General features: G+C 43.8%; 1 protein-coding gene across 1 annotated transcript; it reads left to right on the forward strand.

Moving 5' to 3' along the window:
• The first annotated feature begins 4,409 nt into the window (after positions 1-4,409).
• Positions 4,410-8,797, forward strand: Fbxo48 (F-box protein 48). The gene is given in 3 exon segments (XM_038339232.1): positions 4,410-4,458; positions 4,461-4,714; positions 5,170-8,797. Coding segments are annotated over 3 exon segments (465 nt in total). The 3' UTR covers positions 5,332-8,797.
• The last annotated feature ends 6,784 nt before the right edge of the window (positions 8,798-15,581 follow it).

Below are 15,581 nucleotides of genomic sequence, written 5' to 3' on the forward strand. Positions count from 1 at the left end.
AAGTAGGGGAATGAGTGCATGGGAGGGACTGGATTTAGGAAGAGAAAAGGGGAAATGATGTGATTATATTTTAATAAAAATTAAAATTAAATAAGGGTCAGGCGATAGTGACACACGCCTTTAATCTCAGCACTTGGGAGGCAGAGGCAGGCAGATCTCTCAGTTTGAGGCCAGCCTCTTCTGCAAAGTGAGTTCCAGGACAGCCAAGAATGTTACAAAGAGAAATCCCGTTAAAAAAAAATAAGTAAAAGAAAATAAAAATCTCTGGGAAAATATATAAAAATGAATAAATATTTAAAAGACGCACAACCCATGTTTTTTTGACATCTTTTTCTCAGCAAAATGGCAGTGTGCTTGTCATAATTTATGAATAGAAACATACAGTGCTTTCTAAGGTGCCCAACCAATGCTGATGTTTCTTTGAATGTAGCGCTTAATGAAGGTTAGGCATGTCGCAGACATCTTCATGTTAGAGCACACTGTAATGCAACAATACACTGATAAAAATTGGCATTTTTCAAATATCCAGTTTTTAGTCTTCCAATCTATGAATGCAATGATCCCCATATTAAGTTTTCGTAAATTTTTAAAAAGTCTTAGTTTTGATGACCTTACCACTCCTCCTCCTGACACCTCTCAGCTACCACCCTCCCCCCATCCCACCCCCATCCCACCCCCAACCCACCCCCATCCCACCCCCATCCCTCCCCCCATCCCACCCCCATCCCTCCCCCCATCCCACCCCATCCCACCCATTCCCCTACTCATCTTTTCCTCTTTACTCTTATCAAGCCTTCCACTCCAATTGGTGCTGCCATTTCCTTCTGGGTGTGAGCTACCCACGGGCACTTGCTGGACCTACCAAATGACACAGCCCTAAGAAGAATTCCCTAGAAGCCAGCCATCAGCTATCTTTAACTCCTCAGTTCGGAGTGGGGACTCTTGAACTAACCTCCACACCCGCTTCCTGGACGCTAGAATGCTGGCTGACTTGATCTAGCTAGCGTAGGTCTTGCGCAGGCAACCACAGCTGTTGTAAGTTTATAGCTGCTGCAGCCCTGTCCTGTCCAGAAAACGGTTACTAAATTTAACACTGCTACGACGATCAGCTCTTAGGAAGGAAAAAAAACAAAACAAAAACAAAAACCTCCAATAGATCGATGGTGCCCTCTTCTGGTTAAGGGCGACATTGTTTCAATGACAATGTTTAGCCTAGATAAAGATGTAGCAACGACAGATTCAGAAATTTTCTAAGGGAGCATGAACTCTAAAATGACAAGGAATTCCAGCCAGCAATGAAAGAGCAAGGTCTTGAAGCAGAACTCCTGGATGAACCCTGCTTACTAGCTTGCTTTTCATGCCTTGCTCAGTTTGCTTTCTTCCACAACCCAGGAGCACATGGAGCCCACAAGGGACTCGGCCTATCCACATGGATCCTATGATCAAGAAAATTCTGCCACAGATTGCCCACAGGCCAATTCTTCATCTGAGATTTGAGATTCCTTCTTCCAAGGTGTCAAACTGACAAAACAAAACAAAACAAAACAAAAACAAAACAAACAAACAAACAACAAAAAAAAAAACTCCCCAGCACACACAATTCCTCTGGGATGTGGTTTGGATCCGATTTATGCTCTCTTTCTGAGAATAGCTCGCTTCCCTCGGCTCTCACCCCAAGCTAAGTTCCTCTCAATGAATCTCCGGCTTATCTCAGACATTAACTGGGAATGTGGACAGTAACTTACACTAGATAATCAACTCTTCAATATGTCTCCTCAGTTGAATCAAGGTTTACGGAATCCATAACAAGATATATTAAAGTTTCCCTATGAGACCACTGCATGCCCTGGGGTGTCCCCTGTGATGCTCTCTGACAAAAGTAGGGTGAACAAGCTCTTGGCTTCAGCATCTTTATAATCAGAGACTTAAGAGACTGGTCAAACTAAAAGTAGTAAGGTTGAAATAAGAAGAGAAATGCAGAACTAGATGAAGGACTGGCAAAGGGGTAAACGCTGGATGCTAGCAAACAAAGGCTCTGGAGACAGAAACAAAATGTTCAGGTAACTTAATAACCACGGAAGCAGAAAGGTTTACGATTCCATAGCAAATAGCAGTCTCAGTGGTCCTTGATAGTTTACTATAGTTTTTGCGAGACGCACAGCATTGAGAGTCAAGCTTCCCCTCAAATGTTTACTATAAAGAAACTAAGTAACGGAGTAACACGATCTTATCATCTAAACATTTAAATAGCCACCTATCCAAGAAAAAAAAAAAACACTACGTGAACTTCTAATTTTCCAATGACCTTAACCATATCAGCACGTCCGGGAGGGGGCGCCGAGGTGGATAAGGGAGCACCTCCTGGAGAGCGGGAGACTAGGCGAGCGGGAACCTAGGCGAGCGGGAACCTAGGCCAGCAGACCCTCGGCCACCCAGCAGCCAAGTCGAGCTACCAAAACACACTGGCACTGGGAGTCCCGCCCTTCTAGAGTTCCGCCCACGCAGTAGCTGTCACTCAGAGGGGACTCTGGACCTTGTAGTCAACAGCAGCCTTTCTTTTCTTCTCTTTCGGAGGGGATGAAACCCATGAAAAACTACCAAGCCCAGAAGGCACCGCGCACCCCCTAGTGGGAGGAGCGGAGGGCGAGAGGGCTGGACGAGAAGGTCCTTCCGGAAAGGATTCAAATTCCAAGGGCTGAAATCGCGGGAGGAGCCGGATCCGCGGTTTTTTAGGTAGGCGAGGCTTCCCTGTCCTTTCCTGACGGAAGCCGGCGTGCTCGATGGCGGTCGGCTCGATTCTTCAGTCAGCACCTGTCCTCGCAGCACACAGGGATGCGGCTGCGCTCGGCCCGATGGGGTTGGGCTCCCCGAGAGCTAGTCTAGCTAGTGACATTTGACAGGACTGATGGGTGGAGGGGCTGGAGATGGCCCTGAGCTTGCGAGCTCTGCTTGCTCTTTCCGATCGCCCAGGTTTACTTCCCAGCACCCACAGAGGGGGCTCGCCACTGTCTGTTACTCCAGTTCGGGGTTCCGACGCCCACGTTTGACTTCCGCGGGCACTGCAAGCATGTTGTGCTCAGACTCACATGCAGGCAAAACACCCATACACATAAAAATAAATCTCGGAAAGGTGGATGGAAGGGCTGACTGAATTTCAGTTCGCCGAGGATGGTTCAAAAAGAAGAGGAATAGTTATCCAAATATCCAATAGAAGTAGTTTAGAAGATTCCTACTGAGATTTTTGGGACTATGACCAAGGAACCACAGAATATTCACCTGTAAAACTTCTCCCTCTTACAAATTCTTTTGACAGAAGGCAGCATTTCATTTCTAATGAAAAGCTAGGAGAAGCAGAAAAAACTTGAATGTACTGTAACTTATAAGGAGTTTCTTTTCAAAATTGCTGCTTTGGCTTTAGTTTATGTCAGTGGTGAAATGGGAGAAGATTCATGGCAAACATTCGATCTTGTGGGTTTTTTTTTTTTGTTTGTTTTTGTTTTGTCTTGTTTTGTCCTCCAAGCTGCTTTCTGTCTTGTAAAACCATCTAGTGGAAGTCCCCTGTTTAATACAGCCCTGCTCAAGGTGATGTACCCAGCCGTGCTTCCAAAAGCTTGCACTGTGATCTTGGAGAGCATTAATTAGCTGAAATCAGGCCTTAAAATCAGCTGTTCCTAGCTGAATTATGAACTATTTGTATTGTAGGCATCACTTGCTGATAGATTCAGGGACAGTCATCCTTAGCTCAAAATCGTTCACATACGGTAGATTCACCTCTAAAACACTACCCTTAAAGTTTAATTGAATATACAAACTTGTGCAACTGTAACCAGGATTTCATTCTTGTCCGTTTTAGGTAAGTTTATGTCAAGAGCAAGCACCTGTCCACCACATCCAAGTAATAAAATGGTTGCTATATAAATGATTGAAAGTCCATCCGGTTTGTGATTGAGTCAGGTGAAGAGGTCAATGGTAAAACATCAGTTCACACACACACATACTTTCAAAAAATATTTGAAGGCGTCCCTAAAGTAGCCATAATTATGAAACTCAGTAAATACATAATGCGGAGAATCATTTCCTGTTTTTAAAGATAAGGCTTTCTGGGAGTAGTAAGAAACAGAATATGTCGAAGTAACCATATTTCCTAAAAACGTTCAAACAGAACGGAGCGTGTTTATTGTCTCCCACCTACAATTCAAGTGTGCAGCCACTGCTTTTCTTCACGCCACCTTTCCAACTTCATGGAATACGGGAGAAACACAGGCAGTAACTGAAGTCAAGAAATAGGAAGTTCTTTAAATCTCAAAACTTCCTGACTCAGTATGTGTGGTTTGATCTGAAACGGCTGAGCGCATTTAAACTTTGCCCTGTAGGTTACCTATGAAGACAGTTGACTAAAATATCAGACTATGAAGGAAACATCCCCCAAGAACAGTAATTTGAAAGTTCTGAGTCCAGAATGGATGCCTCAGACACTGAACAGGGAAGAACAGCGAGTCAAAGTAGCTTTGTTGATCTGCTGCCTCTGGAAGTCACTTGCAAAATCTTCAGCCAGTTAGACGTTCAGAGTTTGTGCAGAGCTTCCGAGACATGCTGGAGTTGGAATCGCACGATAAGGAACAACGATGCCTTGTGGAAGCCCCACTGCTTGACCGCAAGAGCTGTGTGCCCGAGAGAAATCGACGGTGACATCAAACGTGGTTACACCTGGAGGGTAAGTTTCAGTTCGCCGTGTGTTGTGGTTTTGAGAGGGTGGTTGTAGCACAATTGGGAGAACTCTAGAATTCTGCCAGGAGTAATACTACTATGGAGGAGTAGAGTTGAATCATTTCTCTCTCTCTCTCTCTCTCTCTCTCTACGTGACATAATCCCCACACTGTCTTCCACAGCCTTGTATCTCTCTCAGATCTTGAAGTCAAGAACTTGCCTTGTTAGAGGGAAGTCAAGAAGTCCATTTCTTTTATTCCACCTTATGAACACAGTACATACAATGGCCTGCCCTCTGCATATGCACTAATCCATACAAGCACACATGAATTTGTTAGTGTGGTTATACGTGTATTTCCTCATCCCTAATCTCAGGTCTGCGAATGAGTTCCTCTGCTTTCAGACACATTCACGAGCTAGCCACTCTGCCAGAGTTTTGAGCGATGGTATCTCCCCTCTCAGGTGACACTCCTAAGAAATTACCAGAAGAGTAAAGTGAAACACGCGTGGCTCAGTGGAAGATACAGCAACATACGTTCTCCTCTGAACCTGCCGAAAAGATTCATGTACCCGATGGATGCGGAAACATGGGAAGAAATTCTAGATGCAGAACTGAAAAGATAAGTTGAAGAATCTCAGTAGACCTCGTGGCTTTGATCGCACATAACTAAAATAACTAAAATGACTCAGACTGCAAGAGACCTTTTAAAATCTGATAATGTTTTCCTCAGTTTTTTAAAAAAAGTCTAGCATTTAAAAGAAAAGTGAATTGACCATGAAGCTTTGTTTGTATTTTGCACTTTAGCTAAAGTTTTTTCCAGGTTTTATGCAGTGAGAAATCTTGAAATGTTATTTTTATAAAAAAAAAAATAGCATGATAGAATGATTTTGAAATGTGCTGTTTCATGTATTTGTGTTAGACTGTTGTATTGCTTTAAGTGATAGAATTTACTGTTTTTTTCTATTTAATTCTTCAAGAATTCAATTCATTATAAGTCAGTATAGATATAGACTTGTCTGACTTATACCAAATGAGAGCAGTTGCAATATTTGTAGATTAGTAATAATAACTGTTATGGTAACAGTTTTCAAGTCAGTGGAACAGACTGAATTGTCAAATAATGAAAGCTGTCTTAAAATATGTTGAACCTAAGGTTTATTTAAGCTTGATCTGGTCTTGAGATGAAGCTCAAATTAAGCTTTACATTATTTTTCTACAAACCCAAAACTGGTCTCAGAAACTGAGACTGTGTTTGAGAAGCTGCAGAACACTTACGGACTATTAGAACCACCAAAGGTGGTCTACCTTAGTCAACTACATCCGACATCCTGGTGGCGCCACCTAGTGGACTCCTAGATGCTTGTCCTTACTTAAGAACATGTCTTTTCCAAGCCCTGTTTGATCTTGTTAAAGTGTATCTTTGCAGGAAGGGGCCTTTTTTTCAACTTTGTTTCTCTTTTTGCATGAAAGGAGATTCTGTAGCAGCATTTCCTCTAACAGGTTGTAACACTTGAATCTGTAAGCCATAGTAAAATGTGTCATCAGATTTCGTCACTTGCATGGAGTTTTCTATAGTTATTATGCTTTACCTTTCTGTTGCTGTTCTGTTTCTACCTGCTAGGACTAGACTGATTTAGTCCTGCTCTCGATGCACTATTTGAATGTGTGAAGACAGCCGGCCTGTCTCTTCCTACTGTCTTCTCCCCCTTCTCTCTGAGAGCCACATGCCATACTTCGTAGGCCAAGCAGCAGAGTCTGCTGCTCATGCCCCTTAACAAATGTGTGACTGGGGAGGAAGATAGCCTGCTGATTTCCCTTAGGAAGAGATAATGGAAAAGCACTTTGAAATCTTGAGACCCTGGAAGGGAATCAGTAAAGCACTTACGGCATGCCAGCTGCGTGTATATGCTGGTGTTGTGGGCCTTGTCCTCTAACGAGCCTTCTGCCTTTCGCCTCTCTCTGCTAGGAAAGAATGGCCCAACCAGGGGGAATCGTCCTCCTCACTCACGGCACCCTGTCTGTCACCCTCCGTGTTGAGGCTCAGAGTGGAACGTGCCTGAAACCACCTCTTTCTTAAGCTGGAAGACAGAAGGGATGGCTGTTTGCTACCACACAGAGAAGCGGGTCCTCAGTCAGAGAGCACCCAGCCAGCAGAAAAGCAAAGGAAGCAGAAGAGAGGGCTGTGATAACAGCTGATTTGGTCATCCCCTTGTCTAAACAGCACTAGAAACTCTGCCCTACCATAGGGCTTTCTTACTGTTGGACAAGTGTGTGACACTTGTGGTTTACGTTAGTGTCTTAGTTTTGCACTCGGAACCCTACCTGCGGGGCTCCCTTTGCCTCTTTTTCAAGGATATGATCCTTGTGTTTTTTTTGTTAGCGTCTTTGTTTTAGAGGTCTCAGCCCTTCCTTTGACTCCTTCCTTAGTCCTACTGATTTTGTGTCCCAAAGGCAACCCCTTGCCTCAGATGTCCCCAGCATTCATTTCTTTCTCCACCTTCTCTAACTTGTTCTTCCCCCCCACACACACACACAAATTGAAATTGCTGCTAAGATACAAGGAAATTACTTCCTAATGTCTTTGATGCATTTTTGTCCGTGACTAGTCTGGCACTCAGTTCTTGCCGTTCTTGGGTTGGAGACGAGCATCTCGTTTCTCTTCGCATACTGCAGCCAGTCTCTGAGTTTCCTTCGGAGACCCACCGTCCTAAAAGATGCTGCTGTTCACGGAGGTCAGACTGTTGTCCTCTTCTTCACTCTGAACAGCTACTCCCCATCCCCACTGCCATTGTTGGTGCTTCTGGTGTCTGGATTCCTGACTCCACGTCACACTTGCCCATGTTCTTCCGGACACGCCTGTACCCACCTGTTGGCATCGCAGCTGAGTCACTAATACTGAAGCCAGAGCTCATTAAAGCAGCAGATCGGTTATTCCTTTGGCCCCTGCCCTGGAGAGTGGCCAGGGCTCGAGGTATTTCACCTTCTGCTTTCCTCACCTGTGACCATCCAGCCAAGGATCAGCTCTTACTGCTTTAGTTGTCTGAATATGGGAGCAGCCCAGCCCTTCTTCGTGTTCTCTCTCCCCCTTACTTCTTACCCTTATTTGAAGTTGACATGGCTAAGACACCCTCCTGTACTCCTTCCTCCCACTGCTGATAGATCAGTCTTCCTAAGAGCCCTCAAACTAGTGCGTCACCTCTAACTTGGGTCATTTGCTACGTTCACGTAGAGAATGGCTCTAAAAAGAGAGGCCCTTAACGACACGCCCTGGCTTAGCCCTGTAGCCTTTGCTCTTATAGTTCTCCATTCTGTGTCTTTCAGTTCAGTCAGACCGAATAGCATCTGCAGCTGCCCGGCCATGCTTGCTCCCTTAGGTCTGCCCCATTGTACAGGTCATGTGACAGACACACTTACAGGGTTGCCCCTTCCTCCACCATCAGCTCTTGACTTGGCAGAATCTTTCACCTCTAGCCCACTTATACCTGTATTGTTCTGGATTAAATTATTCTTCTAAAGTTCATATATATCTTCTTTATGACATTCTCCTCAAAAGCTATCACACTATGTTGAGTTGTCTTGTCTACCTGCCCCTGTGGATTGTGAATTTCTTAGTGACAGGAACCATATTTTAATTTATTAAAATTTTTTTAGTAACAGCTGGACAGTGGTGATACACGTCCCAGCACTCGAGAGGCAGAGACAGGTGGATCTCTCTGAGTTTGAGGCCAGCCTGGTCTATAAGAGTGAGTTCCAGGACAGGCTCCAAAGCTACAGAGAAACCCTGTCTTGAAAAACAAAACAAAAAAAATTAATCTTAGTAATTTATATTATTTATTAGTAGTAATCATATTCAGAATGTACAAAAATGTATTATTGTGATAATATAAAATGTTTTATTTTAGCAGCAAATTACGATTAGTGGATAAGACTGTATTAAAATACAAAATATAATTGTGCAATGTATAAGCTACTTATATTAATCTTAAATTGTACATGATTGTTCAGTCATCAAAGGTGTGTGTGGAACTGAAAGTGTTTTGCTATATTTTTAATAAACACTTGAAAATAAATTCAGTTTTTAAAACATCACATCCTCATTATCTTCTGTTATTAGCCACCCCAGCGAATTTGTAGTATTTCCTTTGCAAGGTAAACCTCAGGTTGTTTTCTCTTTTGTTCAAACCATTCTTTTTATAACAAGGAACACTTTGGAACTTGAATGATGAGTTATGTGGTAAGGGCTTAAAGGGAATACTCATTTATCAAAGCAAAGCATTTGGGAAGATGAGTGGGCGGAGCCAATGGAAGGAAGGCGTGCCCTCGTTAGTAGATGGAACGTCACGGTGGTTGTCCGTGCTGAGTGATGGGGCAAGATTAGTAAAAAGAAGTTTAAAGTTTTTCCCAATTTTTTTTAAAAATCATAATCAATTTGATTTACTATTTAAAAATAAACTTAGAAACCTTCCTCTTGTTATTTCTGGTAACCCAGTCTTAGAAAATTATCAGAAAAAATGCATAGGAACTATAGACCTTAAGACATGTATGTGTATAAACCTAATTTGAAAAATATAGCGTACCTCCAACCATTTTAATTCCCCTTTCTCTGTGATTTTGTGTTACCCGTTGTCTGACTTAAAATGTTCTAACATTGTTGGCAACGCTAAGTTGAATCATAACATCAAGAAACAAATGGAGAAGGGTGCATAAAGTGGATCCACATAGTCTTATTTAACATTAAGTCAAAATCTTTAAGATACCAAACATGTGAAATTAGGCCCATCGTGAGCAAAGTTGGTTATGTACAGTAGCCAACATTCCTTGGATGCCTGCCCCGTACCGATGCTGAGCTTAGGGTGGGTGGGTGCCTCTACCCCCTCACTTTATGAACTAAGAACTGAAATAAAACAGTCTTGCAGCATGGCCATTGCCACTAGAAGAGTGTGTAATGCATGGTGAGTGGCCAGCTGAGCTTAGATGACATGTGTGGTACTGCTCAAGTGGGTTTTAATACTTCAAGATGAAAGAGCAAGAATGTTGTAGTCCACTTATACTCTGAAAACTTTCCAGCCCACGGAAAAGCAAATATATGTATATGATGACGTCTGTATGTATGTAATATGTGATAAAGATCTCATATCTATAAGATGATGTCTATATATACATCTATATTTTTTTATAATTCTGGCTGAAACATTTTTCAAAACTGGTACTTCTCCCCTAAATAGTTCAGTGTGGATCTCCTGAGGAACACTCTCATTTGTATATGCACTATCACTGTATCTAAAAGTACTCATTCTTACTATCTAGCTTACAGTATATTTAAAAGTTCCCAGTGGCCCCCAAAATATCTTTTATGTTTTTTTTTAATTTTGTGTTCAAATAAGACTATGCGTGTGGGTATCTCTCTCATCTCTCAACCTCTCTCACAGTCCCTCCATCCCTTCTCTCTCTCTCTCTCTCTCTCTCTCTCTCTCTCTCTCTCTCTCCACTCACACACACCTCAATCTCTCTCACCTCCCTCCATCCCTCCTCTCTCTCCCTCTCTGTCTGTCTGTCTGTCTCTGTCTCTCTCTCTGTCTCTCTCTCTCTGTCTCTCTCTCTCTCTCTTTCTCCACTCACACACACCTCAATCTCTCTCACCTCCCTCCATCCCTCCTCTCTCTCCCTCTCTGTCTGTCTGTCTCTGTCTCTGTCTCTGTCTCTCTCTCTCTGTCTCTCTGTCTCTCTCTCTCTCTCCTTCACTCACACACACCTCAATCTCTCTCACCTCCCTCCATCCCTCCTCTCTCTCTCCCTCTCTCTCTGTCTGTCTCTGTCTCTGTCTCTCTCTCTCTTTGTCTCTCTCTCTCTCTCTCTCTCTCTCTCTCTCTCTCTCTCTCTCTCTCTCTCTCACACACACACACACACACACACACATCTCAATCTCATCCTTCCTTTGTTCCGTCCCCACGCTCCCAGTACTCTTTTATCTTTATTTTTCAAGATTATTCCCTTTTTTAAAGATGACGATTATCTTATGAGCCATTCCTTATCTGATGCTGTCTTTACAATTTGATTTGGATGAAAAATATTTAGCAATATTTTTCTAGGAGGCTGAGAAAGTAAGCAAAGAACCTCTGTAAAGCAAAGGGAACCTTTTATAACCTCACGGCACTGAAGACACGGTGGTTACAGTTGAAGACCTAGTAAAGAGAAAGGATTGGGTGGACAACTAAAGTTCACAGTTGGACCTCCAGGGGCTCCACACAAAGGCTCCAACTTCTGTTAGTTGGATGTCTGATTTTATGAAGGCAAGTAGATCCCACTGCTCCAAAGATGACAGGGTAAGTCCTGGCTAGAAGATGTCGCTCGGAGCCACCGCAGTTACCCACGTGCAGCACCTGTATTAAAAACAAGTACGAAGCAAAAGACAGTTGTAGTGATGAAAAGTAATGGGGAGAAAAGAAATGGGTCCATAGAGCCAGAGTCACAGGGTCTAGCTAGTGGAGTGATTGGGGATTTGAAAATAAGGATAAAAATGTGTGCAGGTGGATAGGAGAAAGATAAATGAGGCCTGTAAAAATAGAGACTTTGGCCAGAAAGCTAGAGAATTGGAGGGTATGGAGGAGAGGAAACAGAAACACCAGAATGAAAAGCTACAACTACAGGACGAAGGTTTTAAAATAAAATTAGAATATTATAAAAAAAATTAATAAGTTGAGAAATAACACCTACCTTTGCCCTGCTCATGGCCTTCCAGAAGGAGCCATTGCTCCAAGGACAACAGCAAAATAAAGCGGGTTTCACATTTCTATTCCACGAAGGAGCTATTATTTTATTCTCTTCTACCAGCCCTACACACACACACACACACACACACACACACACACACACACACACGTCTACATAGGGCCTCTAGATGGTATCAGAAAACCCATAGTGGTAACTGGTCCTCTGGAAGCTTCAAGACCTCCTGAGGGCAGATGGGTGGTCTCCAGGCAGAACAATCACGCTCACTCTGCTCTTCAGAGACCCAGAAGTTAGGAGCTGTCCCCTCCACTGATGCTGAGGCCCGGGACTCTCTATAAACTGGTTGGTCTTGGCCATTGGAATGGTAAACTACCTTTCTCCTCATGTTGCTTCAAGCTCTCCCCTCACTCGCTGACCCCAGCGCTAGTAGATCCCAGGCCCTTGTCCACGACTGAGGCCCAGACTTTATCTTCTGGACTAACTTGCTGCCTCAGTGCTGTCTGATACCTTAGCAGGCATCCACCTCTTTATTAGATTGTGCTCTTGAATCGCTGTCATCCCGCATACGCCAGTAGCTTTCCACGGTAGAGTTTCCCCACCTCTTCCCCGAGGCAGGCATTTGGCTGAGAGATCGTGCGGTGCTCTGTCAAAGTCCTAGGGACCTAAGTTGGACCAATGTCTTTGCCAGCGCATTTCCCTGCATAAAACAAGTCCAAAATAGGTTAAAAAAAAAAAAAACAAAACCCTTGACTTTCTTTGTCTTCGTTTCCTGTCTAATTGACACCCAGGGTGACTTCTAGGGTACTAAGACATCGAAATGCCAATGACTGAAGAATAAATCTGATTTGAATGATTTCTTAGAGGGACACAGAGCATGGAATATTTTTTAGTTTCGCCAGTGCACAATTTTTTTATTTAAATAACATTTTTTTCATTTATTTTACACACTAACTAGTTTCTCCTCCCTCCTCTCTTCCTGCCCCCTCCCCTTTCCCACCTACCCCCTGCCTATCTGCTCCTCCACCATCTCCATTCAGAAAAGTGCAGTCTTCCCATGGGCTTGTGCAAAGCATGGCATATCAAGTTGGGGCAGGACGGTGTTTCTCCCTTTTGTCGAGGTAATCCAGCATGGACAACAGGTTACCAAAAGGCAGCTAAGCTAAGTGCCGGGGGTCATCCTGTTCTCACTGTTAGAAGCCTTAGTAAGAGACCAAGCTACAGGATTGTCACACACCTGCAGAGGGCCTTGGTCAGTCCCATACAGGCTTCCTAACTGTTGGTCCAGCATCCTTGAGCTCCCATAGAGCTCAGGTGATCTGTCTCTGTGGGTTCTCTTGTCATGACCCCCTGGATGGTACAATCCCTCCTCCCTTTCTTCTGCAAGCCTCTAGGAGCTCAGTGCTTTTCTGCAGATCTCTGCTTCTGCTTCCATCAGTTACTGGATAGAGCATCTCTGATGGCGATTAGGGAAGTCACCAATCTGTTCACAGTAGATGGCCAGTTCAGGCACTCTCTCAACTCTTGCTAGGAGTCTTAGTTGGGGATCATCCTTGTGGGTTCCTCGGGGTGTTCCTGAAGCCAGGTTTCTCCCTAGCCCTGAAATGCCCCCATTAAGGTGTCTCTTTTGTTACCCCTCCAACCTGCCTCCTGAACCCAGCCCACCCAACCTGCTCCCTGTAGTTCCCATCCCTCTATCCTCCCATCCCCGCTCCTGGTTTACCCGGGAGATCTTTTCTACTTCCCCTTCCCAGGGAAATCGATGTATCCCTTTTTGGGCCATTCTTGTTATCTAGACTCTCTGGGGCTATAGATTGCAGTTTGATTATACTATACTTTACTCCTAATAACCACTTATGAGTGAGTGTATACCATGTTTGTCTTTCTGGGTCTGAGTTACCTCACTCAGGATGATTTTTTCTAGTTCCATCCATTTGCTTGCAAATTCTAAGAAGTTGTTTTTTTTTTACAGCTGAGTTGCCCTCCACTGTGTGAAGACACCACATTTTCCTTATCTACTCCTTGGTTGAGTGGCATCTAGGTCGTTTCCGGGTTCTGGCTATTGTGAGTAATGCTGCTCTGAACATAGTTGAGAATATGTTCTTGTGGTATGGGTCTATGGCATACACCCCTCCCCCAACAGCCATATCTGCAGCTGCCTTTCCAGTTATGATACACTGGAACTCTCTGAAACCAAGAATCAAAGTAAATCTCCCCTTCCTTATAGTGATTGTTCTCTGCCAGGTATTGTGGTCACACACACACACACACACACACACACACACACACAAGATACAAAGTATCCTGGAATTCCCTAGAAGTCTTTAAATTGGAGAAATTGGAGAAAGGAAGGCAGGTGAGTTATGCCAGGGAAATAGTACCAATTGGCTATCGCTGGCTAAGAAACCAGAAGGGGGGCTGATTAAATGATTTTATATTAAGAAGGAATTGAATGGATCGGATCTAGGTAGCTCAACAATGGCCGTCTCACACTGGAGCAGCCAACAATCCAGTAGTTGCTCAGTTCATAAGGATAGGTGTCTCGGCAGTCCCCTGGAGGATTCCAGAAGAGCTACTTGCTGGTCATCAGTCAGTATGGGAACCCATATTAGAAGCCGGTTAAGATAGCTAGACTAGTCAAGGAGAGGTTAAGATAGCTAGACTAGTCAAGGAGAGGTTAAGATAGCTAGACTAGTCAAGGAGAGGTTAAGATAGCTAGACTAGTCAAGGAGAGGTTAAGATAGCTAGACTAGTCAAGGAGAGGTTAAGATAGCTAGACTAGTCAAGGAGAGGTTAAGATAGCTAGACTAGTCAAGGAGAGGTTAAGATAGCTAGACTAGTTAACGAGAGTGAGGACAAGCAGGCAAAATTTCCTTCTTCCATGTTGTTTTATCCGGGCTGTCACTAGATGGCGCTCACATTTAGGGTGGGTCTTTACATTTTAAATAATTTTACCAAAAAAAAAAAAAGCCCTTCACTGCAGTGCCCAGAAGGTTGCCTTTTAGTTGATTCCAGGTCCAGTCAAGTTGACAACCAAGACTGGCCATCTTAGGGACTTTCTCAAGGAATGAGGGCCGTCTCTGTAAACTTTAAAAAGAGAACAGACTCTGCTGAGGAACGTAGTCTTGCTCACATCCTGAGACCCAATTCAGACTTACAATCTCCAACGCTGTAAGAAAGTAGACTTGCATCATCGTAAGCCACACACTGTGGCAATTTCTTAAAAGAGCAATAGAAGAGAAGGGGCAGAGCCAGGGTGGCCATGGCATACACAGCTCCTCTGATAGATTAGAGGTGGAGATCAAGTCGAGTCTCCCCGTCACCCTAGCTCTGGGTATCCTACAACAGCCGGCAGCTGATGGCTGACGACCCGCAGCAGCCATTCAGGCCTCGATGCACGGGTGAGAGCCGCCACTGCCAAGACAGTCCATCACCCACCCCCACACCCTGCATCAGCCTATGAAACCCAAGTCCGAGCCATAGTGTTGCCCTGAAAGATGTCAGAATAGACACAACATCATGGTCATGTGGCAACACACAGATCAGTAGAAATGGGTTAATTTATAAGAGAGAGCTATCCAGTAATTGCCTGGGCCACTGGCCAAACAATTATATTTAATATATTAGCCTCTGAGTGATTATTTCCTAAGTGGATGCTGGGACCCAGCGGACAGGAGAGAAGCCAGTCCAGCGGGACCAGGCAAGACAGAGAAAAGCTTCCAGCCACAGTCTCCCAGCAATCTTAAATCTAGCATGGGTTAAGCTATCCATTCATTTAATCAGAACTATCATGAACTAATTAGCTCTCAAAATTCCCTCTATGAACATATTTACAGATGTGTTAAACTGATCCTCTCGGCGTTTGACATCCCTCAATTTAGTCAAGTTGGCATTATTAACCGTTACATTTCAGCAATGTTGTATCCCATGGCACAAGCAATAGCACAGTTGGAGATGAGCTGAGGTTTGGAAAATAAGCAGTGTTAACTATTTAAGGGACCTACATTTCACTTGGGGTTTCAGGCTCAAATATATAAAGTAGATAGATAGTTGTGGGGTAGGGAAGCCTATTTGGAGGCTCTTGAAATTATTCCAGACAATAAATGGTAGAGTTCTGATCTAAATACAGAAATAGAAATCTATAAGA

The sequence above is a fragment of the Arvicola amphibius genome, chromosome 1 (genome assembly GCF_903992535.2).
Source record: "Arvicola amphibius chromosome 1, mArvAmp1.2, whole genome shotgun sequence".
NCBI classification, from domain to species: domain Eukaryota; kingdom Metazoa; phylum Chordata; class Mammalia; order Rodentia; family Cricetidae; genus Arvicola; species Arvicola amphibius.